Source organism: Capra hircus, chromosome 10 (genome assembly GCF_001704415.2).
Source record: "Capra hircus breed San Clemente chromosome 10, ASM170441v1, whole genome shotgun sequence".
NCBI classification, from domain to species: domain Eukaryota; kingdom Metazoa; phylum Chordata; class Mammalia; order Artiodactyla; family Bovidae; genus Capra; species Capra hircus.
In genome coordinates, this window is record NC_030817.1 from 29,052,160 (window position 1) to 29,079,634 (window position 27,475).

At 37.5% G+C, this 27,475-nt stretch overlaps 1 protein-coding gene across 1 annotated transcript in view; it reads right to left on the minus strand.

The window, feature by feature from the left end:
- Positions 1 to 18,645, minus strand: part of SYT16 (synaptotagmin 16) — a 125,819-nt gene extending 107,174 nt beyond the window's left edge. The window contains exon 1 of the mRNA XM_018054082.1: positions 18,068 to 18,645. Coding sequence (XP_017909571.1) covers positions 18,068 to 18,578 — 511 coding nt within the window. The 5' untranslated portion in view covers positions 18,579 to 18,645. The remainder of the gene's footprint in view (positions 1 to 18,067) is intronic.

The window sequence follows — 27,475 nt, forward strand, 5'->3', positions numbered from 1 at the left end:
TATTCAGGATCCCATCAATAGTGGGGCTACAATAAGGGGATCTATTCAAGTGACCTCAATCAAAGAAGAAATTACCATGTTTAAAAAGGGGGCTCAGAATAGGGCTGTCTCTTTCATATACTCCATCTAAATAAGCTTTAGTATAGGTGCTCAGAGATATATTTACATTACAGAATTATCTGTTATGGTAGTGAAAATTTGGAAATAAATTAGATGTTCACATGAAGAGATAAATTAGATCAATAGAAGAACAGATCAGTTAAATGGAATGTTAATTAATACAGTGGATTTCTATATAGCTGTTAACATAAACCATATAGACATGTATCTGAACAATTTAGAAGTGTAACATTGAGTGGAAGCAAAAACAAGTTTCAGAATCAAATATGGTCAATATTCTACCATTTGTATAAAACTTTAAAACATGCCAAATTATGTTGCGTGTAATTTACAAATACTTGCAGCAAAAGGATAAAATCACAGAGGGAATCATAATGCCCAAATTTAGATTTGTTTTACTCCTACTAGGGAGAGAAGAGAAACCTAAAGGCATCCTCAGGGGACTCCAATGATCTCCAACCTGGATGACTTCCTTAAAGTAAATCTGAATTAAATATAGCAAAATGTGAAGACTTGGCAAAGTTACATGGTGGGTGTTTGTTGTATGGTGCTATATTTTTCTATATTTCTGAAATGTTTCATAAATTTTAAAACTGGGAAATGTGAAGGGCACTAAAAGCTCCATTAACAATGGCCTAGACCACCCCTTAGCCTAATTAACAAGAGCTCGAAGAAAAGAGGAACTTATAACCACATCTCAGCAACTCCACTGCAAGGTTCCTTTTCAGAAACTCTCTCTCCACAAAAGTGGACACTGGAAAAGAGTACCAGGGAGGGAGAAACAGGACCTAACAAACAAAGGGAAAGATGAGAGGGGAAGAAGAGAAGAGGATAAATTCTCCATGGCATTTTAAAAGATAAATACACAACACAGAGAACACCACAGGTAAGAATCTTCCTCAGCAAGAAGAATCAAGGTACATAAATGAAAAAAGTTCTTATTAAATTGTAGTTACTACTTGACTCCAGCTTCTTCCCTGTTGGCCTAGATAATTGCAAAAAAAGATACACCTGCATCAATTACAGTGTGTGTCTCAGGGCAAGGAAGCCTCCTGAGCTTTTAATTATCAGGTAATTTCATTATTAAAGAAAATTTTCTGGTTCTCCGGGAATTGTGAAAACGGAATTAAAGCTTATTTGTAGCATAATTTACCTTTAATTCCTCTAATCCGTTCCTAATGGTAGTAAGAAGAGGAAAATAGAAAATGGGCTCTATTACTTTAAACTTGTGATTAAAAATGTTCTGCCACCTAGTATAATAATATTCAGAAATCAAGGCAAAAATTGGATCTCTATTTGACCATTCATATAAGTTATATGTTCTAACTTCTGTCCATATAAAATTGTGTTACACATCTGAAATTTCCTTTTAAAATGACACGAAGTTGAAAAACAAGTAACACTGACAATAACAACCTCTGAAAACTAGAGGTTTTGTCAAGGTTCTGAAAACTAGAGACTCTGAAATGTCAAGGTTCTAGAGGTCAGGTACTGGCAAGTTCACTAACACCCAGCTTTTCTAAAACATGCAAGTCAACATAGCAAGAAAATTAACTTCATAAAGCTTTTCGAAAACAAATTCTGAAGCTTTTGCACAATACTCAAACTTTTTCATGGACAGTTCTGGATAACCAGTGACCTGGTGGCAAATGCAATCAAACGAAGTATAATGTTGTACTAACAAATGAAGATAAATTTAACCAGGGACAGGTTTGCTTTCAAGAAATCACTTGAGCAATAAAAAAGCAAAGTTCCAGTGCTGCAATTAAAGGAAAGCAGAAAGTAGCATTCTGTGTTCAGAAAGGCATCCTCTAGAAAAGAAATGATGGAGAAGGCAATGGCAACCCACTCCAGTACTCTTGCCTGGCAAATCCCATGGACGGAGGAGCCTGGTAGGCTGCAGTCCATGGGGTTGCTAGGAGTCGGACACAACTGAGCGACTTCACTTCCATTTTTCACTTTCATGCATTGGAGAAGGAAATGGCAACCCACTCCAGTGTTCTTGCCTGGAGAATCCCAGGGACGGGGGAGCCTGGTGGGCTGCCGTCTATGGGGTAGCACAGAGTTGGACACAACTGAAGCGACTTAGCAGCAGCAACAGCAAAAAAGAAATGAAGGTTGTATAATTTACAAATCAACTTCATTCTCCTGCCTAAAACCATTTAGTCTCAAATGCCACAAGTAATCCTCAGAACATCAACAGAACAAAATACCTTCAATCCATAAAAACTTGAGATCATCGAGTAACTAAGAACACAGTATGGTTTTCTCTTCCATGTTACATTAGCCTTGTAGAATAATCTGATTGAAAAGTCAAATTATATCACCATGATTTCAAAGCCTGCTGTTCTATTTTTTAAATACATTCCATCTAGCCAGAGTATTTCTAAAGTTCTATATGCCAGTGTACTTGGAACACATTAATTCCATTAGCGAGCTATTTCAGGAAACAGTGAGCATATTTCTTGGAAACAAATACATGTGGTTAAAAAACAGTCTCAAAAAAAAAGTACGAGGTGAAAAACTGTAAACAAAGATGATTTTTAAATGCAATTAGAACTCCTTCCCATCACATATCAAAGGTGTCATAACTGCTTCGAGACTGAGAAGTTGCTGTTTTGGATTTGGGTCTTTTAACTAAAAAGCCTATCTTGAGATGGCACTATAAGGACTCTATCTGTCTCTTAATCATAGGCAACTGCTAAATGAAGTGTATCTATTTTCTCTGTTGCATTACTATTGGCAACCAGGTCTTCAGCAAGTGCCCAGAAATGTTTCCATGGTTACAAAAAGCATTCAGCATCCCTCTTGTTTTGGGCCAATTTAGCTTAAAATCTATTGTGGAGAAAAATATGGCACATTAAAAAGCATGAAATCAAGATACAACGTTATGAAAAGAATTCAAGGTTAAATGGGAAATGCAGGCTTGACAAGGCTTTTTAAAAAGTGCATATAAATCACTGATTAAAATGCTGCCTTCTCCTACGGTATCTCCAAATACATCTCTCTAGTAGACTGCAAAGAAGCCCATATGCTGAAGCTGATGTGATTCTCTGGTATAAAGGAAAAACTGAGCACATGACAATAATTTAAGACTATTAACTGGCAGGTAAAATCCCTCCCCAAAATAGGCTTTTAACATTCATGAAGCTGAGAGTCCAGTCCCTTATCCCAGTTTAAGACAGTCCTGAGGGCATTTAAATAATTTGACGAAAAAGAGGAATAAGAGCTTTTGTTCATTGGCTATAAGGCATCTGAAGTAAATTAGCGGACTCCATCTCATCAGGGAGAGGGAGAAAGATGGAAGTTCTCTAGAGATAACTCAGTAATGCTCCTCCATCTATAAAGTAATGAGCGCTTTGGGGTAACAGACTATCTCATTCTCATTTCTGCTGCATTGTCAACTCCCACTGCAACCAAAGAGTCAGGGCATTGAAAACATTTCTGAATCTTCTGTAACCTATTAAACAAATGATATAAACATTTCAACAATCTGAAGGAGTGGTCCATAGCGTATGCTTGTGTAGGTGGGTCCATTCCCCCAGTGCTTTGTACATGGTAGGGATTCAATAATATTTGGTTTACTGAGGAAGGCCATCATACATCTCTTTATAGAGGAATATTTCTCCCTATACTATCTACACAAACATTTGCCCCTTTATCATTTTTTCTATTCCTCTTATTTTCACTGTGAAATAGAGAGAATTGGGTGGACATTAAAGTCACAATGTTAAAAACAGCTAATTTGAAGATTTTTACTTCCAAGAAGATAGAATAGATATACTTTTCCCTATTCTTCCCTCCAAGTACAACTCAAAACTCTGGGCAATGTATATAAAACAAATATTAGAAGATTGAAAGGTCTCAAGAAGAAGGCAAACCAGCTAGGGACCACAAGACTCAAGGAACAACACGGTGGTGAGTTTCCTGGGTTCTTCTGCCTCATGTATCGCAGACTTGAAGCTGAAGAAGGTGGCAACCCAGAAACACCAATAAGCAAGGACACAAAACTCAAGAGACGCCTGCTCTCTCTGTGCAAAGTGCCAGGAAAGGGTTAGAATACCAAAACAGAAAAGTTTTAAACAATAAATATTATACTCTAGTCAAATAGCACAGGAAAACTGTGTCCCCCATGCTCAATCATGCCAGCAAAGGCCAAGTAGGCAACCTAGACTTCCATCCTCACTAAGCTTTAATGAGGATCGTTTTGGCTTGTCTCAGGTCATATTTGGAGAAGGAAATGGCAACCCACTCCAGTATTCTTGCCTGGAGAATCCCATGGACAGAGGAGCCTGGGAGGCCATGGTCCATGGGGTCTCAGAGAGTCCTACATGACTGAAGCGACCAAGCATGCACGCACACCAATATCCCCACTAGGGGGTGCCAGAGAAGGCTGAGGAGGAATCCGGAACTTTCATCCTTGATGGCCGGTTATAAGTATCTTGTGCCCCCACAGTATCAGTGGAGGGCTCATGGGGAGTCTGTACCCCTCCTGGAGTAATGAGGCACCCCTGCCCCTCTCCACTGGGGTGGTGTCAGAGGAAGGTCTAGTGCAGACAGGATTCTCACCATCATCAAGGCTACCTTCAACTCTATGTCAGATGAATCTCTCATTTAACCCAGCATTAGTGAGGAGCACCCTTTCAAGGACTAAGGAGGCCAAGAGAAAAACTGGATGTTTTTCTGGATGTAATTGGAACTGGATGTTACTGCCTCTGCCTAGCAGTAATAAGGTGGTACCCCAATACCCCGCTACAAGCTTGGCAATGACTCTCTTTAGTTGAGAGGCCTTTCAGGGGAAGTAATGTCAAAATAAGGACAATCATTTCTTTTTATGCATTCACATTGTCATACACATTGTTTCTTCTTACCAGCTACTATGAAAACTGGATTTAATTCAGACGACCATTATATCTACTATTGTGGGCAAGAATCTCTTAGAAGAAATGGATTAGACCTCATAGTCAACAGAGTCCAAAATGCAGTACTTGGGTGCAATCTCAAAAATGACAAAATAATCTCTGTTCATTTCCAAGGCAAAGTATTCAATATCACAGTAATCCAAGTCTATACCCCAACCACTAATCCAAAGTAGCTGAAGTTGAACGGTACTATGAAGACCTTCAAGACCTTCTAGAAATACACCAAAAAAGATGTCTTTTTCAATATAGCAGACTTTAATGCAAAAGTAGGAAATCATGAGATTCCTGGAGTAACACGCAAATTTGGCCTTGGAGTAAAAAATGAAGCAAGGCAAAGACTAACAGAGTTTTGCCAAGAGAACATGCTGGTCATAGCAAACACCCTCTTCCAACAACACAAGAGATGACTCTAAACGGGAACATCACCAGATTGTCAATACAAAAATCAGATTGATTATATTATTTGAAGCTGAAGATGGAGAAGCGCTATACAGTCAGCAGGAACAAGACTGGGAGCTGACTGTGGCTCAGATCATAAACTCCTTAATTGCCAGATTCAGACTTAAATTGAAGAAAATAGAGAAAACCACTAGGCTATTCAGATATGATCTAAATCAAACCCCTTATGATTATACAGTGGAAATGATAAATAGATTCAAGGGATTGGATCTGATAGAGTGCCCAAAGAACTATTGATGGAGGTTCATAACATTGTACAGGAGGTGGTGATCAAATCCATCCACAATAAAAAGAAATGAAAAAAGTCAAAATGGTTGTCTGAGGAGGCCTCACAAATAGCTGAGAAAAGAACAGAAGCAAAAGGCAAAGGAGAAAAGGAAAGACATACCCATCTGAAAGTGGAATTCCAAAGAATAGCAAGGAGAGACAAGAAAGACTTTCTAACAGAACAATGAAAAGAAATTGAGGAAAACCATAGAATTGAAAAGACAAGAGATTTCTTCAAGAAAATTAGAGATACTAAGGGAACATTTCATGAAAAATGGGCACAATAAAGGACAGAAACAGTATGGACCTAACAGAAGCAGAAGATATTAAGAAGAGGTGGCAAGAATACACAAAAGAACCTACAAAAAAGATCTTAATGACCCAAATAACCACAAAGGTGTGATCACTCACCTAGAGTCAGATATCTTGAAGTGCAAAGTCAAATGGGCCTTAGGAAACATCACTAGGAATAAAGCTAGTTGAGGTGATGGAATTCCAGCTGAGCTATTTCAAATCCTAAAAGATGATGCTGTTAAAGTGCTGCATGCAACATGCCAGCAAATTTGGAAAACTCAGCAGTGGTTACAGGACTGGAAAAAGTCTGTTTTCATTTCAATCCCAAAGAAAGGCAATGCTAAAGAATGTTCAAATTACCACACAATTGTACACAGTTCATATGCTAGCAACAGACTGATTCCAAATAGGAAAAGGAGTACGTCAAGGCTGTATATTGTCACCCTGCTTATTTAACTTATATGCAGAGTACATCATGAGAAATGCTGGGCTGAAAGAAGCACAGGCTGGAATCAAGATTGCAGAGAGAAATATCAGTAACCTCAGATATGTAGATGAAACCACCCTTATGCAGAAACTGAAGAAGAACTAAAGAGCCTCTTGATGAAAGTGAAAGAGCAGAGTGCAAACATTGGCTTAAAGCTCAACATTCAGAAAACTAAGATCATGGCATCCGGTTCCATCACTTCATGGCAAACAGATGGGGAAACAGTGGCTGACTTTATTTTGGGGGGCTCCAAAATCACTGCAGATGGTGACTGCAGTCATGAAATTAAAAGATGCTTACTCCTGGGAAGGAAAGTTATGACCAACCTAGATAGCATATGAAAAAGCAGAGACATTACTTTGTCAACAAAGCTCTGTCTAGTCAAGGCTGTGGTTTTTCCAGTACTCATGCATGAATGTGAGAGTTGGGCTGTAAAGAAAGCTGAGTGCCAAAGAACTGATGCTTCTGAACTGTGGTGTTGGAGAAGACTCTTGACAGTCCCTTGGACTGCAATGAGATCCAACCAGTCCATCCTAAGGGAGATCAGTCCTAGAAGGACTGATGTTGAAGCTGAAACTCCAATACTCTGGCCACCTGATGCGAAGGGCTGACTCATTTGAAAAGACCATGGTGCTGGGAAAGATTGATGGCAGGAGGAGAAGGGGACGACAGAGGATGAGATGGCTGGATGGCATCATTGACTCAATGGACATGAGTTTGGGTAAATTCTGGGAGTTGGTGATAGACAGGGAGGCCTGGCGTGCTGCAGTTCATGGGGTCACAAAGAGTTGGACACGACTGAGCGACTGAACTGAACACATGCTAGCGAAGTTATGCTCAAAATTTTCCACATGAGACTTCAACAGTACATGAACCGAGAACTTCCAGAAGTTCAAGCTGGATTTAGAAAAGGCAGAGGAACCAGAGATCAAATTGCCAACATCCGTTGGATCATAGAAAAAGTAAGAGAATTCCATAAAAACATCTACTTCTGCTTCATTGACTACTTAAAACCTTTGACTGTGTGGTCACAGCAAACTGTAGAAAATTCTTAAAGAGAGAGGAATACCAGACCACCTTACCTGTCTCCTGCAAAACCTGTATGCGGGTCAAGAAACCACAGTTAGAACCGTATATGGAACAATAGACTGATTCAAAAGTGAAAAAGGAGTACATCAGGACTCTATATTGTCACTTTGCTTATTTAACTTAAATGCGGAGTATATCATGCAAAATGCCAGGCTGGATGAAGCAGAAGCTGGAATCAAGATTCCAGGAGAAATATCAATCACCTCAGATGTGCCGATAACACCACCCTTCTGGCAGAAAGTGAAGAGGAACTAAAGAGCCTCTTGATGAAGGTGAAACAGGAGAGTGAAAAAACTAGCTTAAAATTCAATATTCAACTAAGTAAGATCATGGCATCTGGTCCCATCACTTCATGGCAAATAGATGGAGAAACAATGGAAACAAGGACAGGCTTTTTTTCTTGGTCTCTAAAATCACTGCAGATGGTGATTATAGCCATTAAATTAAAAGACACTTGCCCCTTGGAAGAAAAGCTATGATAAACCTAGACAGAGTATTAAAAAGCAGAGACATTACTTTGTCAATAAAGGTCTGTCTACTCAAAGCTATGGTTTTTCCAGTGGTCATGTATGGATGTGAGAGTTGGACCATAAAGGAGGCTGATCACTAAACAACTGATGCTTTGAACTGTAGTGTTGGAGAAGACTCTTGAGAGTCCCTTGGAATGCAAGGAGAAAAAAAAAAAACAGTCCATCTTAAAGGAAATCAGTACTAAATATTCATTGGAGGGACTGATGCTGAAGCTGAAACTCCAATACTTTGGCCATCTGATGTGAAGAACTGACTCATTAGAAAAGACCCTGATGCTAGGAAAGATTGAAGGCAGGAGGTTAAGGGGACAACAGAGGATGAGATGGTTAAATGTCATCACTGACTCAATGGACATGCATTTGAGCAAGCTCTGGGAGATGGTGAAGGACAGAGGAACTTGGCATACTGCAGTCCATGAGGTCACAAAGAGTTGGACACAACTGAACGACTGAACAACATGATAGCTCTCTAACACATATCCTTTCCTCCAACGTAGTCTGGAAACTGATGCCACAGTTATCCTTCTAAAATGGAGTTCTGTTGGTATCACGCTTCATTAAGAGCTCTTTGAGAGTCCCAGCTACTTACAAGATAAAAGCTAAACCCTTAACACACACATAAAAGGCTTTCCCAATTGCAGCCTATGCTTCTAGCCTTGCCTTATGATCCATCCCTGAAAATGTCATGCTTGTCCACACATCTGTGTTCATGTCATTCCTTCAAATGGAATGCTTTTCTCTCTCCATTCATTTGTTAAATTATAACTCATTCCTAAAGTTTGCAGTCCTATATCGTAGGCTCTGTGGAACCTCCTCTGATCACTCCTGGCAAAACCATCTCAAAAGTTACCATGTTGCTAATTGTTCTAATTTTCCACAATTTTTTAAAATGGGACCTCTTACATGTAACTATCTCTTAGACATTAGGAAACTCCTTAAAGGAAGAACAATATTTTATTTGTACGTGTATCTCCCAGCCCAAACATGTTACCCAAATTAACGAGAATGTCCAGCTTAATTTTAGAGTAAGAGTGTTAAGTGTTCTAGCTTCCACTTAGAATGTAAAACAAATGGAAATGATGCTATCACTCTTTAAATAAAAATGAAATCTACATAATATGTAAAAGTACACATTTTGAAACTTATTAGAGAGCTGAGGTCATAAGGAAAACAGCTAATCCAAAAGTTACAAAAAGAAAACTTCTTTCAGTGGGAGAAAGAGCACAAGCATTTGCTTGCCTGGGGTAAATGCTGGATTCATATTAGCTGGCAAGAAAAATTAAGATAATATTTTCAAAGAATTTCTAAAGATCAAGTGTGTACTGGCACAAGAGTAGAGAGCCCACAGGAGCCACAAACCCCAGGGAAATTGAAACCCACTGAGAGGCTTGGCTCCACAGAAGTCACCTGGTACTCACAAGCATGAGCAGAGCAGGGCAGGCAGGGCAAGGGGTGGAGAAAGCTTCCCTCATGGTATGGTTCTGGAGGAGGGGAAGAGCAGCTGCTATAGAAAAAATCAGACGCCTCACCAGGATTCCTCTCTCATCTTTCCACTGTAGAATAAAAGCCACAAGCCGCTTGGGAAAGGGCAGCAAATCCCATCACCCTCAGACCTTAGGTAGAGACACATGAAGGTGATGAATAGAACAGAATAAAAATTACCACCTCTGGGGAAGAGGTAGAAAGAAGTCCTGGGGTCAGACATGTGAAAATCCCCTAACTCTGAGGGAGGGGCAAGATAACTGAGAAGGCCCTAACCCAAGACACAGGAACATATCACCTGCCTAAGACCTTGGCTGCTCCAGAACAGCAGGGGACAGAGACTTCCAACATAACCACACCATACGAGCAAACACCAAGTACTGAATAGCATCAGGCTCCTTCTGGGAAAGGGCCAGCATCCCGCAAAGAGAGACCCTCTCTGAGCTGCAGGCAATAAGAGGCTCAATGCTAAAGATGGAGCAGATAATGACCAACTCTGTAGCAAACATGTCTGAGCCCTAAATACAATGTAATAATAGAGGGTTTTGAATGTTATGCTTCCCTTGTGACTCAGCTGGAAAAGAATCTTCCTGCAATGCAGAAGACCTGGGTTCTATCCCTGGGTTGGGAAGATCCCCTGGAGAAGGAAACAGCTACGCATTCCAGTATTCTGGCCTAGAGAATTCCATGGACTGTATAGTCCGTGGGGTCACAAAGAGCTGGATACGACTGAGTGACTTTCACTTCATTTTGAAGGCTATACTACAAGGAGATAAACAATAAAAACAGCAAAATCCAAGCCCAGCTCAAATTCTGACTAAATCACTCAACACCTTCACACTAAAGGCCCAGCATTAAAAAAGGCTAATCTACTTCTAGGCAGAAACACCATTTACTTCCCCTACATATGATGTTCAATTCTCAGTCAAAAATATAAGAAAAGCAATAAAGCAGAAGGGAAAAATTACACTGTCAAGACACAAAGCAATCAAGAAAATGAAACTCAGATACAACTCACAGGTTAGAGGGATCACAAGGAATTTAAAAGTACTATGACTAATATGCTAAAAACACATTAATAGTTGAAAAGGGGAGAAATATGCATGAATTGTTGAGGAATTTCATCAAAGAGACTGAAATAATTTTTAATCAAATCAAAATGTTAGAAATGAAAAACAAGGCAACAGACACTGAAACATATTTTTGATTGGCTCATCACCAGACTTCATACAGTCAAAGAAAATAGTAGTCAACTTGAAGACTATGTCATTAAATACTACTACCCAAACTGAAATACAAAGGAAAAAAAGAATGAAGGAAAGAAAAAGAACATTCAAAAGCTATGGGATGATATCAACTAGGCTAATAATTATATAACTGGAATACCAATAAGAGCAAGAGAGAATGGATGAGAAAAAATGTTTGAGGAGGTGATGGTCAAGAATTTTCCAAAACTAATGAAACTCACTAAACCACAGACACAAGAAGGACAGAGAACACCAGTAAAAATGAATGCCAGAAAAACATACACATATACAGTATTCATAGAAACACATACACACACACCCAGATATATGCTTCTGAAAACCAAAGATAAAGTCTCTAAGGCACCCAGTTAAGGGAGCGGGGGTTAAGACACATTATATTATATGCAGAGAAACAAAAGTAATAATTATAGCATATTTCTCATATGAAAGCTATGCAAACTACAAGACAGTGAAATGGCAACATTAAAGTGCTGAAAGAAAAATAAATGTCAACTCAGAATTCTTTACCTATCTAAAATGTATTTCGAAACTAAATATTTTTCAGACAAACAACAACTCAGATAATTTGTTAGCTACATATATGCACAAGAAAAGTTAAAGAGTTCTTCAAACAACATAAATGAGGTAAATATAGAATTCTTATTTTAATTATTCTAGGAGATAGCCAACTAAATAAAACTGTATCAGCATATTGAATATTACTGAATATGTAAAAGTAATATAGGTAGTAGCAAAAAGTGAAGGATGAGAAGAAAGAATTTGGAGCTTACTGTTGTAATATCACCTATCACTGAAGTAGTACAGTATTATTTCAGGATAGGCTGCAATTAACTAAAACTGTATGTTGTAAAATCTTATGATGATCATTAAACTTTCTTTTAAGAGATAAAAATAATGAGTCCATAGTGGAGTTAAAATGGAATAACAAAAATATTCAATCCAAAAGAATGCAGAAGAAAACAAGATAGAAGAAACAAAGAATAGAGGAAACAAATAGGAAACAGTCTAACAAAATGACAGACCTTAGTTCATTATCGATAATTACAATAAATGCAAATAGTCTAAACACACCAAATAAAACTAAAAGATTGTCAAACTGGATAAAAAAGCAGGACCCAATTATATGCCACATACAAGAATCCCACTATAAAGATAAGGATAGGTTTAAAGTTAAAGAATAAAAAAAAAAAACATGTCATGCCAACACTAATCAAAAGAAAGCTGGAGTAGCTACATTAACATCAAAGTAGACTTTAGGTCAAGAAATACTGCCAGGGATACAAAAAGGTGTAATATATAATGATCAATAGGTCAACTCACCAAGGAGACATATATTTCTAAAGTGTGTACGTATTTAACAATAGAGCTTCAAACTACATGAAGCAAAATTTGAAGAACAGAAAAGAGAAAAAGAGCCAATTCCACAAGCAGAGTTGAAGGCTTTAATACTACTGTCTCAGTAACCAACAGAAGAAAATACGTAGACAAAATCGTTATAAAAATAAGTATATAGAAAATCTGAAATAGCATCAAACAGTTTGAAGTAATTTATAGAACACTGTACCCAACAACAGCAAAATACATAGTCTTTTCAAGTACACACGAAACATTCAACAAGTTAGAACAGGTCAAGATGACAAAACACAAACTTTAATATCTTAAAACTAAAAATGCTCAGGCCACAACTGAATTAAACCAGAAACTGGTAACAGAAAGTTATCTAGAATATTCCCAACATTTGTAAACTAAACTATACACTTTTAAATAAACAATGCATCAAGACAGAAATCAAAGGTAAATTAAGAAATATTTTAATACAATGAAAATAAATATATATAATATTTTTAGGTGTAGACAAAGTAGTGCCTAGAAAAATGTATCCATTAAATGATTATATTAGAAAAAAAGACAACTAATACTCAAAGCAAGCAGAAGGAAGAAATAATAAATAATAGAAACAAATCAATACAACTAAGAACAGAAAAACAATAGGGAAAAATTAATGAAACCCAAAACTTGTTCTTTGAAAAATATATAGACGTATAGAAAGTCCTCTACTCAGACAGACCATTGCAAAAAAAAATGAAGATGAAAATTACCAATATCAGGAAACAATGGAGAACTAGCATAAATACTACCAACACTAAAAAAATGAAAAAACTATGCCCACAAATTTAACCCAAATGAAATGAAAAAACAAAACTTCTTGAGAAGCCAAACTGCCAAAAGTCACTCAAGAAAAAGATAGACATTTTGAATAATTCTATATACCCTAAAGAAATGGAATTTGTATTTCAAAATTGTCTAACAACAAAAATCCAAAATTCAGCTGATCTCTATAGAAAATTCTAGCAAACATTTAAGAAAAAATTTAATACAAATTTTTCCAGATTATGAAAAAGGAGAAACATTCCACAGCTCATTTTATGAGGCCAGCATTACCCAGATACCAAAACCAAAGATACTGTGAGAAAACTATATATTAATATCCCTTATGTAAACTGATGAAAAAAATTCCTCAACAAAATATTAGCAAATAAAATCCAGCAATATATGAAAAGAATAGTATATCATGACTGAGTAACTTTTATCCAAGTATGCAAGATGGGTTCAATATTCAAAAATTAAACACTCATATGATCAATTCAATAGATGCAAATTTTCATTTGACAGAATTAAATACCCATTTTGATTAAAAATTCTTAACAAATTGGACCAGAAACAAATTTCTTCAATACAATAAAGAGTATCTACAGAAAGTTACACCTAACTAATACTAAATAACAGTGAAAGACAAAGCTTATCCACCAAGCCCAGGACTGAGACAAAGATACCCACTTTCACCATTAATTAGTCAAGAAAAAGAAATAATAGACATGGACATTGAAAAGGAATAAATGAAACTTATTTCTCTGATATTATCTGCAAGGAAAAGTCAAAAATAGCTATTTTAAAAAGTTATTAGAACTCATCATTGAGTTCAAGGAGGTTGTAAAATTCAAGATTATATGCAAAAATCAGTGACATTTTTATATATTAGCAAGTAGCAATTGGAAAATGAACATTATAGATATACTATTTCCCATTACATCTAAGAAAAGGGAAATATTTAGGTATAAATCTAACAAAATATATATAAAACCTGTATTCTGGAAACTACAAAACAGATGGAAAAAAATAAGAACTAAATAAATGATGTGGTACACCATGTTAGTAGATTTTAAAATACAGTATTATTAGCATATTATTGTCTCCAAACTGATCTATGGATTCAACACAATTCTAATGAAATTCTCAACAAAGTTTTTTGTAATAATCAATAAGCCTAATTTAAAACTATATGGAAACAAACTAGATTAGCAAAGCAGTTTTTGAAAATATAAGTCAAATACTCACCTGACTTCAAGACCATAATGCTATAGCAATCAAGACAGTGCGTTATTAGAGAAAGAATACAAATACAGATTAAGGGGGGAAATGGAGTCCAGAAATAGACCCACACACATATAGATAACAGATTTCTGACAATGTTATCAAAACAAGCAATGGAGAAAGAGTAGTCATTTTAACAAATGGTATAGGAATTATCAGATACCCATATGGGGAGAGGTCTTCATTCATACCTTACATCATGTAAAAAATTAACTCAATATAGAGCATAGCTCTAAATGCAAAGTTTGAGCAAACTTGGGGAGATAGTGAAGGACAAGGAAGCCTGGTGTGCTACAGTTTATGAGGTCACAACGAGTCGGACGTGACTGAGCAACTGAACAACAACAACTAAATGCAAAATTCATAACTTTACAATTTCTAGAATAAAACACAGTAGAAAGGTTTAGATATGATACCAAAAGCACAGTTCATAAAAGCAATACTTGATAAGGTGGATAGCATTTAATTAAGAATCTGTTCTTTGAGGGATATTGTAAAGAGAATAAAAACTCAAGCCACAAAACTAGGAGAAAATATTTTTAAAGTACATACCTAAAAGGTAACTCATATTCAGAATATCAACATAACTTTCAAATCTCAAGAATAATAAACAATTCCATGAAAGTAGGCAAAAATTTTTACAACCCTACAAAGATGTCTTACAGAATACAACTACATGAAAATACGCCGTGTCATTAGTTGTCAGGGAAATGCAAATGAAAGCCAAACGGGCTGTTCAAACCTATGAAGGATCTATGATTTGACCCTATTTGCACAATAACAAGTTTGTCTGCTACTGTTTTATAGACGTTGGCAAAGATGCAAGACTTCTGGGTCAGAGACAAAGGACAATTTATTACTCACAGTACCTCCAAGTATCAAAGGGGCAGCACAGAGGCAGGCCCCGAGAGATTCCATGCATGTGTTGGGTTTATGTCACAGCCAGGGAACACCAAGTTTGGAAAGCCTCTATCATTTGCAATAAATTTGCCTAAGATTTGCCCTGAAGAGAGACATTACTTTACTAGACTGGATAGCAAACAAATACCCTCTGTGCTCTGGAGGGAGACACTAACTTCCAAGGCTGTCATACAAACACCCTTGAAATCCAAAACAAAAGGCTGTTTTGTGGCTCTGCCCTGCTCATAGCATATGCAAGACACCAATGGAAACTTATCTCCCAACATGAGTTATCACTACACATCTATGAAAATGGCTAATAATAATAATATCCCAACCATAAGGATATGAGTGACTGGAAATCTCATATAGAACTTTTGAGAATATAAAATTATGAAATGGAATGGAAAACAATGGAGTTTTTTTTATAAAGTTAAACATATACTTTCCATACGATCCAGAAATACCACTCATAGGCATTCGCCTAGTTGAAAACAAAAAACCTGTTCTGCAAATATTTATAGCACCTTTACTCCTATTGCTAAAAGCTAGAAACAACACAAATATCCCTCAAGGGATGAATGTATCAACAAACTGGACCCATCATGCAATGGAATACTATTCAGCAACAAAAAACCAAACTACTGGAACACAGGACAACATGAATAGATCTCCAGTGCACTACTAAGTACATTATTGGGTGAATCAGACTCAAAAGGCTACAAACTGCATGATTTCATTTATATGACATCCTAGAAAAGGTAAACAATAGAAAGAGAAAATATATCAGCAATTTCCAGGAACTGGAAGTAGGGAAAAGGATTGACTCCACATGGGGAAATTTTTTGCTGTGATAGAACTGTCTTATAACCTGTGTGGTGGTGAGGATACCATGTGTTTGTCAAAACTCACAGAACTGTACACTAAGAAGAAATTTTACTATATGTAAATTTTAACTTTTAAAAGATTAGGGGCAAGGAAAGTTACATGTATAAGCTCTAACATTAGACTACCTAAGCTCTGTGTGTGTGTTAATCACTCAGTTGTGTCCGACTCTTTGCAACCCTATGGACTGTAGTCCATCAGGCTCCTCTGTCCATGAATTCTCCAGGTAAGAACACTGGAGTGAGTTGCCATTTCCTTCTCTGACCCAGGGATCGAACCCAGGTCTCCTGCATTGCAAGCAGATTCTTTACTGTCTGAGCCACCAGGGAAGCCCCCTAAGCTCTGCCTCTTCCTAAATGTCAGTCTTAGGTATATTCTTGAATTCTAAGCAACAATTTTCTCAACTGCAAAGTGAGATCAATAATAGTATTTAGAGTTGTTAGCTTTCCTTGTTGTTCCATTGGTAATTATTATTTGATGTCCTATTATACATTTAACATTGTGTTTGATATTGAGGATACAGAAATGAATCTGTTACGTGGCTCCAGGCTTCCATAAGGCTACAAACATTTCCTGAATGAACAAATTAACCACAATTGTTTAACTGCCATTAGATTATTACAAAAATTAACAGAAGCCAGTGTTAAACACTTATTGAGCCAAGTCCATGTTAATTATTTTAAATACAGTTCAACTTAAGCAAGAATTTTCTAAAATAGGAATAGAAATTTCAAGTCAAGTCTAAGAAATCCTATTAGTAGACCAGACATTTCTAGGATTATCTCTATACATAATTTTTAAGGACTTGAAATTGCATCTATTTATAGTTTATCAGATATAGAAAGCATATTAGTCTAAATTGTTTTCACCAATTGATTCTAGCATATAATATTACTTTAATTTGAGTAAGAGGATTAAAAAAGCATTATAAAAAGAATATGAAATTATATTTCTTCATTTATCAAGACTTCATGTATCTGGATAAGACATTTCTCTAAAAAATAAAGCTACAAGGAATCACTGAAAATGGATGAAGAAACTATGGAAGTATTCCATAAAAATCTATTCCTGCCAACAAGAAGAGAATTAATGATTTCACTTTTATATAACATAAGAGATCCAACCATCTGCATGAGGTTGTGTACAAACCCACATCCTATAAAGACACCCAATACCTTTCTCTGTCTATCATGTACCTTCTGTCTGTCAATAATATGGAATGTCCTTACTTCAGGCTTAGTATAACAGAAATGTGAGAAATTTATGCCAGAACATACTACAGCTACTTTTATAGAGTTAATTACATTTTCACCATATTCATTATGCATTTATTGAAGGCCTATTATATGCTCAGTTCTGACAGGATGATGCTCTATAGGCAGTTTGTTTTAAATGTGTCCTTTCCATTCAAGGCTAGAAAAAAAGTGAGCTATTCTTATTCCAAAGATTTCCTATCTACTGTCATCTCACATCACGTCTCAGTACAACACTGTGAGAAGTGTTCTTGGAGTGTTATCAACTAAAAATTCTGCAACGAGTATGGCTTTTTGCACAGGATTTCACACTGAATAATATAGTAACATCTAGAGATTCCTAACCTAGTTAAAAAAAAGAGAGAGAGAACATTTTAAGATATTTTAAACAGCATGACATATGCACAAGGGGCTTCTCAAACAGAACCCACAGACTCGTTTTTCACCATTTCACTTGCTCAGAACTATTATTTTGGAATATGGAGCCCACCAATATGGATCTCCCAAAGTTTCATACATTGAAAATATTCTTAAGGATTATATTACTCATTAAGAAGCCAGTGTGTGAAAAGATATGAAAGAAAAATAAAATTCAAATGATAACTGAAACAAATAAAAATAAAATGAGTACAAATTTCCCTTGGACAAACCCAGAGAAAATGATTACTGGCTAGCTTACCTTGCTTTTTCCCATTAACATTTCCTAAAATCCCAGAGAGATGGCTGTCAAAGCCAAGTTGAAGGCTACTCCTTTGCTTTTCAACGTGATGTTCTTCCTCAACAATAGAAGAAAGCACATGTGGTGGCTTCTGGTCATCAAGGGTCTGACTGGGCCACAGGGTCATTATGGAACAGGAGTTCTTTACATGTTGGCTAAGTCTGGGGCTTGAACTTTGGCCAGAGTCCTGAAAATCACTATTACAATAGGAGAAATGATCCACTTCAAGAAACAAGGAATCTGTGTTCTCTTGGCGCTGATCAGTGCCCTGTTCTTCATCTTCAAAGCCAGTTTCTGGAATCTGAATATCATTTAAGTCCTGGTCTAGCATATCACTCAATTTAGAGTCTTGTTTGCTGAAGTTAGCCAGCGAAGCAGATAACATATCTCCTGCTTGCTGGAGAGCTTCATATACCCTAGATATCCAGGACGAGAGAGGCTGGAAGAAGTTCTGAGCATCCTGGGATGCCATGGCCAACAGCACGGCCAGGTATCTGATGTCTACAAGTCCACTTGCTCCATTACTTCAATACTCTGGACTTAACGTGAACTATAGAACATGCATGATGAGAAATTAAACTGGACGTCTCTTAATGGCTGTAAATATTTCTCTCTCAAAACTTCTCAGCTGAAACAGAGGAAAGAAATACTTACACCTGTTAAAGTTACAACCTCAGGCCACCACCAGATTCCTACAGTCTATGTCAAACAGCATCTGGGGACGAAAAGGGGTCATCATTGGAATCCTTAAGGCAGCTAAATAAAACTGACTGTGAAAGTCTGAATGTAGATTATTTCAATGCCTGTTCACCTCTGCAGACATGTGCAAAACTTCCATTAGCAATAATGGGCTCTATTCATGTGGACTGAAAGAAGTCTGTCCTCACAGGCCATGTTTAACAGCATGAAAAGGATAAATGAATCTTCATTAAGAGGCAGTTGAATGTGACATCTCAAAATAGAAGAAAGGTTGGATGCTTCATCTGCAGATCCCAGAAAGCAGGCTAATAAGCATCTCTACTTTGTGATACAAAGAGTTATCCTTTCAAAGGAAAAGTATACCAAGAATTAAAAAGCTTTTAACAAATCTTAGAGCAGGGTTATATATTTTTATGCAATTTTCAAAAATTACACATATTCTTGGGGAACAACCAACCTCTGAAAGATTGAGGGTGGCAAGTGGATTACTCAGCTTACTGGAAACAGGCCCTTAGCATTCTGTTACCCTTGTCTGTGTTCCAAATGCCCAAAGATAGCCTTCCACAACCTGTGAGATTCCTGGGAGATACTTCTTCCCACAAGATTCACAGCCTGAAGTAGGGAGCTACAGGACCTTGAGAGAGTAACAAGGTACAATGAAGATTCTAGGGCTAACTAGCTATACTTTCACAGATATACATGCATACAAACAGGTACATATATACCTGTGATACATAATCATATGGATGTGCATTATGTATGTACATACTTATTGCCTTTACACGGCTCATCAGTATCTCACAATGAAAGTTATAAATGACAGCAAAGCATTCACTGCTTGCACTTAATCACCCCATCTCTTTTATAGTAATAGCTTCTTTCTGACCAAATCTATCAACCATCCTTTAAATTTTAGCCCTCTTGACCTCAGGCTACTACACGTGACATGACTGCATACCTAAAAATTTCTCTTTAGACTTTGTGCTAGCCATACATTGATTCATTCAATAAACAAATATTGATTAAGTGACTATGAAGGGCTGGGCACAATGCCAGGTATAAGGTATCTGTCCCTGTGGAGCCCACATTCCAGTTAAAGGGAAACTGAGCTCTCTGCACTTTCTTGAGGCTGAATAATTCATGTGCCTGTCTTTCAGGCTCTTCCTTGTCTACCCACCAACTACATATATGCAATCACTCATTGTCCTACAGTTTCTCCCCTCCTCCACTTTACACTCATCAGCTGGGAGAGCTGACCTATCCATAAGTCTCAATTAACACTCATTTTTAAAACTCCAAAATATACATCTCCAGGCCTAGCTAAATCCCTTTTACCAGACTTGCACATGTGGTTGTCTAAGCCAGTGGTTCTCAAGCTCTGCTGTGTCAGAATCAGCTGGTGAGCTAATAAAGAAAACAGAGGCCCAGGTTAATTGAAGGACCTGGACCTTTGGATTTTTGTCACGTGCTTCAAGTGATTCTGACAACCACCCCCCAAAGTGTGACAAATGCTGTTCTAAGGAAAGAGCTACACTTGGACCCCTCACCCAAACCTCAACTTCAGCTCGTCAAAACACAGCACACCACTTTTGCTACAAGTGTCCAACTCTCTAGACTTACATTTAGAAGTGAAGTGTTTGTCGCTCAGTGATGTCTGACTCTGCAACCCCACGGACTGTAGCCTGCCAGGCTCCTCTGTCCATAGGATTCCCCAGGCAAGAATACCGAAGTGGGTAGCCATCCCCTTCTCCAGGAGATCTTTGGTTGTGAATTTCTCTTCAAATCTCCCCCTTTCCATTCCTTCCATCCCAAGTTCTGCTAATTTGGGGTCTATAAAGACTCACTTCCATTATATCTTATATAGTTATCACCTTTCCCCACACTCTGATATCCTCAGATATTACGTACCTAGTCACTTTCAGTTTCTAGTCTTCCCCAGCTTCAATCTATCCTCTAGGTTTGCTCACCGTACTTGATGTCGCATCAGGTATACTGCCTGTCTTCTCCCTTAGAATGGAAATTCCATGGAAGGCAGGGACTGTCCATTTTGCTCTCTGGTTTACCCCAGTGCCTTCAAGTATGCTGAGCACATAACAAATCCTCAATAAATGAATTAACAAACCCTATTTAAAATTGTGCAAAGAACTGCCTTATGACCCAGCAACCCCACTTCTGGGCGCACACACACTGAGGAAACCAGAATTGAAAGACACATGTATCCCAATGTTTATCGCAGCACTGTTTATAATAGCCAGGACATGGAAACAACCTAGATGTCCATCAGCAGGTGAATGGGTAAGAAAGTTGTGGCACATATACACAATGGAGTATTACTCAGCCATGAAAAAGAATACATTTGAATCAGTTCTAATGAGATGGATGAAACTGGAGCCGATTATACAGAGTGAAGTAAGCCAGAAAGAAAAACACCAATACAGTATACTAACAGATATATATGGAATTTAGAAAGATGGCAATGATGACCCTGTATGTGAGACAGCAAAAGAGACACAGATGTGTAGAGCGGACTTTTGGACTCTGACGGAGAGGGTGGGATGATTTGGGAGAATGGCATTAAAACATGTATACTATCATGTAAGAAACGAATCGCCAGTCTATGTCCAATGCAGGATACAGGATGCTTGGGGCTGGTGCATGGGGATGACCCAGAGAGATGTTATGGGGAGAGAGGTGGGAGGAAGGGTTCATGTTTGGGAACGCATGTACACCCGTGGTGGATTCATGTCAATGTATGGCAAAACCAATACAGTATTGTAAAGTAAAATAAAGTAAAAATAAAAATTTTTTTTAAAAAGTTTGAAAAAAAATAAAATTGTGCAAAGAACAGTGTCTAGCATATAGTGTGTACTCAAATGTGTTAAACTAATTAATAAAGCCTTCTCAGAACTGTTGAAAACATCTTAATGTTACCATACAAATTCCCTGCTTGTCACACTGAAGAGTTCTTCCAGCATTTGTTCCACCCCATTTCACCATCCACAATTTTGGGGTGTTTTTTTTTTTGTATGTTTGTTTGCTTTTCCTCCATAAATATTTTTGCTTAATTTAATATGCTTTGGGGCATCACAAGCCTTGAAAGTTTCCTTAAAAAGCACTAGGCTTAGCTTCTACCACTGTGCCTTACATGAAACTTTTAAGATAGACATGACATATCTTCCTTAGTAATCCAATAATCTTTTTATTTTTCTGTTATACAGAGAAAACTCTATTTTCCTATACAACCCAAAATCTTTGAATTTATACCAGAATTTTCTTATCCGGTCTTGGATCTAGTAACAGCCCATGCTTTTGGTCTCATGTCTTCATGTCTCCTGAAATCTCGGTCCATCAAACCCTCATGGAAACATTTTTAAAAACAAATCTTGCATCATTCTCCTAGTTTAAAAACAAACCACAAAAAAAGAATAAAATAAAGATCAGTATGGCTCCCTATTTCTTCTTCTTCAAAATTTGAGCAATGGCAAAGGTTAATTCCTGTTTGTTAACACAGAATTTTTTAAAAATTAATTTGAATGCCTCCAGCTCACTGCTGTTGTCACCTCTCTGTTTATACCCACTAGCTTCACTCCTTTCTGTGTAGTCTGTCTGACCCCTGGAGGCATGTGGTTTTCAAGTTCTACCCAGTAGGATAAAGTTTACATTCTTTACCATGGCAAGCAAGAGGAGAGATGCTCAAAAAATTGATACCAGCACTGCCTTACTGCCCTTACAGCCAGAGGGGGTTCCCTAAGGGCCTCCTGCTGCGTGTTGACTCTTCAACTGCTGAATCACTAGCTGTGAGGAGGTCTAGGGGTGCAACAGGACAGTTGCAGGGGCCTCAGATCAATGGCTCTTATTCAACCAACTTGGAACTATTTCAATACCCTACCTTTTGCCCTAACTGAAGGCCCAGCTGAGTGTGAGCGTTCCCACTGACACTGCCCACAGTGGGAACTCAGCCAGTCCTCACCACTCCTCACTCTGAAGTCCTACTGACTCATCACACTAACACACTGAGCGTTTTCCAAGGTGACTGTGCTCCTTCCTGAGTTCTGTTTGCTCTGCCCAGGATGCCCTCGCTTCCTACCCTGCCTGGCCAAATACATATTCTCTAGACTGAGTCAACTCTTCATCTACAAAGGCGTGGCCTCAGAGTGCTTTGAGTGCTCCATTATGACAGAAGGTTTTACTTGTTGTGGTAATTATCGGTCAGGCTTCCTCTTCCAATGGACTGTGAGACCTTCAGTGCTGGGACTGTGTTCATACTTTGTAGTTCCAGGACACACACATGGTAGAGACACTATCAAAGTTTGTTGAATGAGTGAAGGAAAAGTACTAGTGAAAAAATATAAAGCTAAGTAGCCCTAATTCCTTCATTTTTCTTCAGCAGTAAAGTAGGTGACCTCTAACTGTGCCCTTTCACTTTAAAACCCAAGGATTTATCAGTGTGGGGCAAAAAGCATTTTAACACTGAGGCTGGATGTGTTCTACAGTAAGTCACCTTTTCAGGGATTTGTTCTTTACTTTTCTCAAAAACTATCATTAAATGATCTCAAAGTGATTGGAAAGAGACCAAGTCTCAGTCTATATGTGAAAGGATATTCACTTGGTATATACCAGAATAGTTCAAGGAAAAGACATCTAGAACCAGAATCTGAAAACTTACCAAGTTAGCAACACTGGAAAGCTTTCATTGTATATTAAAGCAGTCTGAAGCCAAAGGGTTATGAAATGGCAGAGTAATCATGGAGATATCTTCACTGCTTAGGTAAATTTCAACTTAACTGGTGAAGCATGTCAAGGGTAATACCAGTTATATACCTGGTATACTAGTTGGGCAGAGAGGAGGTGGCTTTCTTACTGCTTAGAAGACAAAGTTGATTCTGGTGCTCTATTAAAATTTTTTAATAAAAAATAAAATGAAACTACATGGTCCAGATTCCTAGATTAGAGGGAAAATACAGGTAAAGTCTGTGGTAGTTGAGAGGCTGAGAGGACTCATTATTTAAATTAAAATAGTTCTAGAGCTTCTATGATATTAAGTATAATATATACTTATAGGCCTCTCAAAGTATTCAGAATAAACTAACAAGCTAATAAAGAAATAGTAGCAACTGATAAAGATGAAGACTCTTGAGAGTCCCTTGGACAGCAAGGAGATCATACCAGTCAATCCTAAAGGAAATGAGTCCTGAGTATTCACTGGAAGGACTGATGCTGAAGCTGAAACTCCAATACTTTGGTCACCTGATGCAAAGAACTGACTCATTGGAAAAGACCCTGATGCTGGGAAAGATTGAAGGCAGGAGAAGGAGATGACAGAGGATGAGACGGCTGGATGGCATCACCAACTTGATGGACATCAGTTTGAGCAAGCTCCAGGAGTTGGTGATGGACAGTGAAGCCTGGCATGCTGCAGTCCATGGGGTTGCAAAAAGTCAGGCATGACTGAATGACTGAACTGACTGGCTAACTGATTAGCTGAAAGTAAAGCCACTGATGAATTCCTAGTGCCTACATTTCTTTAAATTTTGTTTTAATCAGAATTACACTTTTAACTATTAAAGTGTTCAACTAAGGTCATTTAAAACAAAAGAAATGACCATACAGTCAACACTAAAGAGTTGTGCTTATATAGGGAAAAAATGATCAAATTCCTGAGCCATGTGCTTTCTCACACACTTTGACCATCCTGCGATGGGTAACTGTGAACAAAAGTGTGCTATCCCCAGAATAAAAATGCTCAGGGTCTTTTAAAGGGTACTAGGTAAATCTTTCTGATCCTACTTTCTATCTGACGACAGATGGTTGGATGGAAGAGAAGAGTGATGACCGAAGAATAAAACCAGCTTCTAGGAGTTATGTCTTTAAAAATCCATGTTATTTTGATGAAATCTCAAGTGGAAGCCCATAAGCATGTATGGTTTTTAAAGGATTATCAGCTCCTGGAGAGAGTCAGATATATTCTGAGAGAGAAGAAAATGTTTCAAATGATATGGTCCCCAGGAAACCAAACTCCAGATCAGAATCTTATACAAGTTCATCTACTGAAGTATGTTGATGTTTAACATTTTATAAAGGAGAAATCACTTTGGAAAATATACTCTTCTTATTCTCTACTAAAATCTGTAGGGCAATCATAAGTAAACGTCAAGAATACTGGGTTTATTTAAAGTCTCTTCTGGCAGCCATTAGTTAACTTCCTTGTGTTATCTGTTAAACGTGGGTTATTTATTACTGGTTTCCTGGAGTGGCCATGAGGCTAATTAAGTCTATAATTTTTATGACAATTATCATACCTTTAGGAGAAAGGCATTTTGCATTACCTAGCATGAACAAGGAGGCTTAGAAAGATGAATAATGCATGAAGTCAAAATAAGAACTACAATATAAGCTGCAAGCCATCTTTAGCATGATTCCAAAGAGTCTACAGGTGTTTTCTGTTAAGAGCAAATTTGGTATGTGAGTATGAAAATGTGAAATTGAGATGAAATGTCTTCTGCAGCATTTGTCCAAAATGTGTTCTAAATGTTGGGTTTTAACAAACACAAAAATTGACTACTGAAGACTCTTGATGTCAACAATATAGTTATAATACAGCCATATTGTCATAGCTGAGGAATGGGCAATCCAATAGACCCTTCACAGCTGGGCTTCAGGGGGGCAATTAGCATAAAGCAAACATGAAACATCATTCTATCCAAAACATACTTTCATCAGTAGACATTGAGAAAAATTAGTCAGTGTGAAAAGAATTAGCAGTGGCTTTGGAATCACACAAAATCAGCGTTGGATCTTCCCTCAATTACGGCAGAGCATGGGACCAGTCAGGTTACCTGGGTGCACCTACATGTCTTTATCTGTAACGTGGGGAACACTACCCACTACCCCTGTCTTGCTATTAACTATGGAAATTGGATTATATAATGTTTTTAAAGCACCTGGAAGAGTCCAGTACATAACAGGCACTCAATATCAGCTTTTCATTACTAAACTAAAATTTTTGACATTTTAAAAGGTAAAAATACATTAAGCTTATGTATACAATGGATAAACAACAAGATTCTATTGTATAGCACTGGGAACTATATTCAGTATCCTTTAATAAACCATAATGGAAAAGAATATGAAAAAGAATGTATACATATGTATTACTGAATCACTCTGTTATACACCAGACATTAATACAACACTGTAAATCAACTATACTTCAATAAAATGAATTTTTTAAATTGTAAGGTGTTTTCCTAATAAGTAGTCAATGTGGGATTCAAATCCAGGTTTAAGGATTCCATGGTCTATTTTCATCCAATTTCCATCCCACCTTGGTTGCCTATTTTACTAATGAAATCCTTCTAAACATAAAAAATTTTGCAATTTTCCAAAGTAACTTTGATAAAGTTTTAAAAAGCTACCTTTTTCCAAAGTAAGTGTAATAAAGTAAAAAAATTCTAAACTATGACCTAAGTCAAAGAAGACTTATTTTAAAATCTATTATCAGATGCTATGCAACAGAAAGCTTTGTACTTTGCGACCCATGGACTGTAGCCCACCAAGCTCCTCCGTCCATGGGATTCTCCAGGCAAGAATACTGGAATAGGTTGCCATTTCCTTCTCCAGGGGATCTTCCCGACCCAGGGATCGAACCCGGGTCTCCCACACTGCAGGCAGACGCTTTAACCTCTGCACCACCAGGGAAGCCCCTACATAATAATCTCAAAAGACTTGGGTTGATACAACAAGAACTTTTAATTGCTCAAGGTTTCTACCACTGTAACAACGTCTTTTAAATATTTTCCAAATTTCATAAGCCAATTGGGTATTTTGAAGCACCTATTATCTACAAGGCAGAGATGTAAATACACTTCACAAATATTCAGTGGTTACATAAACACAAAGGGTCCTCAGCATTTCCAGAGGGACTATTTAATGTGACTTTAATAATATAATTTTCTTAAGACATTGTCACTGCTTTTGCATAGAAATACATTTTCAGACACACATTTTCATTGAGAATTTTGAATGAATTATATTTGACTAATATTTACCTTTTTAAAGACCCAACCAAAATGAAGAAGAATCTCACTTTGCATCACACTAGCTAGAGTGATCACAGTCGACTTCCCACAAAAGTGTACCTGTGTTCCAAGGCCACTGGCACATATCGGGGCTTCCCTGGTGGCTCAAATGGTAAAGAATCTGCCTGCAATGCAGGAGACCCAGGTTCAGTCCCGGAGTCAGGAAGATCCCCTGGAGAAGGAAATGGCAACCCACTCAGTATTCTTGTCTGGGAAATCCCATGGACAGAGGAGCCTGATGGGCCACAGTCCATGGGGTTGTAAAGAGTCAGGCATAACTGAGTGAGTGGCACATATTAACCAGCCCCAAATAAAGGAGATTCTAAAAATCTCAATTAACATCCATAGCACAAAAGAATGTAATTAGAAGCTAATGTAATGAAATTGAGGAAAGCAAAATGCAGGCACAATTAACAGAAATTACTCTCAGACTACTCAGGTAAATCTCAGGAGATTTACCAGGTTGTTGCTTTTTGTTCTAAGAGAAGAGATAGAAACATCATTCATATCACTTGAAAATGCACTAGGCTCGAAGGTAAGAAAAAACTATGGAACTAAGATAATTGCAGCCCTCTAGAGATAAATTAAGCAA